Source organism: Arabidopsis lyrata (genome assembly GCF_000004255.2).
Source record: "Arabidopsis lyrata subsp. lyrata unplaced genomic scaffold ARALYscaffold_825, whole genome shotgun sequence".
NCBI lineage: Eukaryota > Viridiplantae > Streptophyta > Magnoliopsida > Brassicales > Brassicaceae > Arabidopsis > Arabidopsis lyrata.
Genome location: NW_003302029.1, coordinates 1 through 4,247, shown reverse-complemented (window position 1 = coordinate 4,247; position 4,247 = coordinate 1). Strand labels below are relative to the sequence as shown.

Genomic DNA, 4,247 nt, shown 5'->3' with positions numbered 1-4,247 from the left:
AAGCCCAAAATCCTTTATTATATAAAAGAGAAGTCAGTCAGCAATTTTGGTTGCGACACGTGTCATCATCATTTTTCATTTACAATTAATTGTTTTCCTTTTATTTAATTGGAATATTTCTTTTCGACAGTTTTCTTTCTTTAATTAAAAATAAAATCTCAAAAAAAAAAGCCCACGATTTGTGTTCTCGTCTTCCCACGATCCTCTGATCAACTTCCCACCTCCATCACTTTAATCAACTGATCTTCTGGAAATCACCACATATGTATAGTATAAAGATTTATATCATAGTGAATTAACACAAACGCTCCTCCTCTCAACAGGTAATTCCAATTACCCAAATCGTAAAAGTTGATCGTCTTTCTCTATGTTTTGATTTTTATCTATTCAATTGCAGGTATTACTATCTCTACTTGCAACATGAAACTGGATTTTACACCGATTGCTCAACTAGAGTCCGTGACTGAGAGCGAAATTTGGAAAATTAAAGCACGAGTTGCCCGTTTTTGGCGATTCCACAATAACGATAAGCCTGGAGATTCTGGTGGATTTACTCCTTGTGGATGATAAGGTGGAAAACAAAATTCTGGTTGTTTATGTTTATTTGGTTTAGATACTACTTCTGTACTTTTGTAATCCAACTTTTTCCCTTTTAATGACAGGGGGACTGTATACAAGCATGCATCAGAGGAAAATTAATTCAAAAGTTCGAAAAAGATCTCCAAGAAGGAGAATGTTGTATACTGATGAATTTTAAGTTGTCTCCTAATCTTGGAAGTTACAGGGCAACTGACATTCTTTCAAAATCTTTTTCACTTGGTCAACAATTGAAATCCCAAACCACTCACTTCGTTTCAGTTTCATCCCTTTTGATAAGCTTCAGAGACATGACGAAAACGTGTTCCTTGGTACGTGTTATCACCATCAATGTATATTTATTCAAAGTTTAGCATCTTTTTATATTCTTATGAATTTTTCCTTCTTTTTGTTTTTAATACAGATGTAATTGGTGAAATCATTGGAATGAAAGATCTTAAGGAAATTACTGTTCGCAATGCTCCATGTAAACTGTTGAATCTTCAACTCAAGAGCCTTGAGTTAGTAGCTTCCAACTTGGTAATCATTCTTATTAATCTATTATGTATCTCCCTTTTAAATCGTGTTCTTATGTTTGCAGTGATTCAATAATCGTTCTTCCTAGCTTTGTTTCTTTACGTTCTCCACCTTTCTTCTATATCTTCCATGTGAAGCATTTTCTTATCCCTTCAGTTATATTTCAAACCTAGGAAGTGCACAACTATGTTATCTTAATTTTTAGATTTTTAATTAATTGAAATACATTACTATGATGAAGCCCACGGGCTAAAATACTAGTATATAATAATCAGATCAAAACACACATGTAGTTGGATTTTGCTCTAGTTTTTGCTTAGCAGAAACAACATCTCATAATAATGCAATACTATTAAAACTTGTGTATCAAGAATCTGAGGCATAAACATATTTATTATAATCATCATTCCTGCAAAGTATTTTATACGATGTTTTATAACAGCAGCAAATTTCCTTAATAAAAGACCAACATAACTTTCTGAAATGACTTTCTCCTTAACACCAGCTTCCTCGATCGACTTCAGGGTGTTTTGATCTTGGGGCGTGTCGGAAGCAACTGTGTTTGTGGAGAATAATAATGAGAATCATATAAAGATCAGAAGAGAAAGTTACGACATTGTAAACATTGTAAAGTAAAGGTTTTGTGGATGAAACAAGTGTTACCTGGTAACAAGAAATGATGGAGGTGATGATCCAAAAGCTCCGGTGACACGAGGAGTGATCTTCTTTGGAGCTAACTGAAGAAGACCAGCTGCTACAACAATGTCCATAGCCGATTTGATCAAAGCAAGTGACCTCTCGTTTGATTGTTTTAGCTTAGCACGATATTCCTCATCCTACAAGTTTACACAATTTGATAAACAGGAATTGAGTTTCTTACTATAGGATTTTGTAGAATTAGAAGGTTCTTGACAAAAGGAGAGAACTTTACTTGATACTTGTTTCCATGCTTGAGTCCCTTTTCGATCTTCTTCATTGATGAAGAAAGCCTTCCAATCTCACCAACCTATTAACAGTGAAAACCCATAAATAAGCGGCGAAAAAGACCAAGGTGACATGCGGAATCGATCGGGAAAGCGAAAGAAGAGACAGACCTCGACTAAAGTTGTACATACAGAAGATCCCATCCAGCAGAAAAGAGATATACGTCCAAGTAACTCAGCTCGTTCTTTGTTCTGTGTTGAGATACACATAAGACATTAGCCAAAACACAAAACTTGAATACACCAGTGGTACATAAACTTGATGATCTCTCTCACAGTCTCACCTTATATATTCCTGATCTCCCAAGCCAGACAATTTGATCCAGGAACAAGAATGTAGATAAAAGTGCGTTTTTCGACTGAAAATAACAACAAAGATTGGTACAGAACAAAGATATAAAACAAGGGGACTAAGAAATCTTTGTATGAAACACTGAGCTATGAGCTCTAAAGCACATACCTTTCCAAGTAAAACAAGAGGAAGAGGAGTCCCTTTAGGCACAGGACTGATGAGACCATGCAAGTCATTCACAAACTGCAACAATGATATTTAGTTGATTAATAAAGAGCTAAAACACAGTCCAATCAAAATCTAAAGCAGCAAAAAAAGGAGTAACCTTGAAAAGACGGAAGACTTTTCTGGCTAAGCTAGTAGATTTGTCAACATTTTGAGCAGTACCAGGTTGTCCACCACTCAAGAACTTGGAACCATACTGTATCGCTCTGCATAACTTATCCCTTGCCTCTGCTTTGTTCAAATACATTACCACAAGTGCTAGCTCTGCTCTTGACACATCTAATGTCGTCCCCATCTTCTTCTACCTACTAATCAAATTCCAAAATATCTACCAAAATTGGAAAATTCTATTACTTTCGATCGAAGAAAATCATCAAGAACACCACGAAAGTATCTCAATTTCGGATTTAAAATTGAAAGAAATCAGAGAAATCAAGAGAATTTCGAATCGAAATACCTTTGGGAGAGATGTGTGAACAGAGAGAGAGAGAGAGCGATCAATTAAAATTCGCAATGCCTTCTGTTTTGTCTTGATCTTCTTTTGATTGTATGTGTAATCGGAGATAGGGCTTGTTTGGTCATCTTCGTTTCCCGATAAACAGACAAAACACGTCGTTGGGTCAACCCCATCAGCTCTTCGATCCCTCATACTCAGCCGTCGATCATGTTGACTCTCACTCTGCTTTCGGAAGTTGAGGATATTTCGCGCGTCCCAACCACGTGGCACACATATCTAGGGCAAAAAGATTGCAAGTTCACGTGGCTTTTTTAGACATTATTTGGGCCAATAGCACCTCCAAAGAAGCCCTTTAATGTTTCACCTAAATGGGCTCTAACTTTTGGCCTCACTTATTAACATTAAACCGCTCTTTATTTAACCGACAAAACCTTAGTCGTTAGTTAGGGTTTACTACTTTACTTACTAATCCGTCATTCATAATCAGAACTGAAACTAACCAAACATAACTGCAGTCTCTTTTTTTTGTTTTCGATGGAACTCGATAAAGATCAGACAGTCATGTCGGAGGATAAAAAGCCTCAAGTTCCAAATCCCAGATTTGCTTGCGAAGGTTGCAGCGTTTTGCTCGACGTCAACGATGGTGACCGTCTCGTCTTCGCTCGTTTATCTGGTGGCGCGTGCGTCTTCTTCTTCCTCAATATCTTAATTTATCCAGATTGATTCTCATCCTCAATTCTATTGTTTTGAATTTGGTTTTTGATTTTTTTCTCTCTATATTCTTACAGTATATTAAAGATTGAGAATAAGAATTATTCTTTAAAGCCATTGATCGGAGCTCCGTTTGGATCTCTGTTCCAAGTCGAAACCGGAGAAGATGGTTCTTTCCTCTCTCGCATTTTTCCCATTAAACAAGGTTTGTTATTGAATACCAAACTCACATTATCCTTTATACTGAATTCAAATTTTATAAATTTATAATGTTAGTCATTGATTTTGGTTATAGATAGATGAATTTGCTCTAATTGATGTTTGCTTACACAGAAAATAGCAGTAATAATGTTATGGACGATTCTAGAGATAATCGGGAAATCGTCGACACCAATGAAGCTCAGAACCTTACTGGTGAAGAAATGAAGCCATGCGGAGGTTAGAAGAATTTTTTATATCCTCTGTG

At 36.2% G+C, this 4,247-nt stretch overlaps 2 protein-coding genes and 1 long non-coding RNA gene across 3 annotated transcripts; 2 read left to right on the top strand and 1 right to left on the bottom strand.

Moving 5' to 3' along the window:
• Window positions 1–179: 179 nt before the first annotated feature.
• LOC110226894 lies at window positions 180–1,151 on the top strand. Its single transcript, XR_002330778.1, has 4 exons — window positions 180–323; window positions 398–571; window positions 663–908; window positions 1,001–1,151. It is a non-coding gene; the product is annotated as an uncharacterized LOC110226894 (long non-coding RNA).
• Window positions 1,152–1,479: 328 nt separating this feature from the next.
• On the bottom strand, window positions 1,480–3,182 carry LOC9298330 (peroxisomal membrane protein 11D). The gene is given in 9 exon segments (XM_002862207.2): window positions 1,480–1,669; window positions 1,777–1,805; window positions 1,808–1,949; window positions 2,045–2,119; window positions 2,208–2,288; window positions 2,381–2,455; window positions 2,557–2,631; window positions 2,714–2,941; window positions 3,071–3,182. Coding segments are annotated over 8 exon segments (708 nt in total). The 5' UTR covers window positions 2,909–2,941; window positions 3,071–3,182; the 3' UTR covers window positions 1,480–1,633.
• A 376-nt stretch (window positions 3,183–3,558) lies between these two features.
• LOC9298331 lies at window positions 3,559–4,219 on the top strand (the record flags this gene model as incomplete). The annotated part of the gene is made up of 3 exons (XM_002862208.2): window positions 3,559–3,750; window positions 3,859–3,986; window positions 4,115–4,219. Coding segments are annotated over exons 1-3 (379 nt in total), but the record flags the coding sequence as incomplete, so codon positions are not given.
• Between the last annotated feature and the right edge of the window lie 28 nt (window positions 4,220–4,247).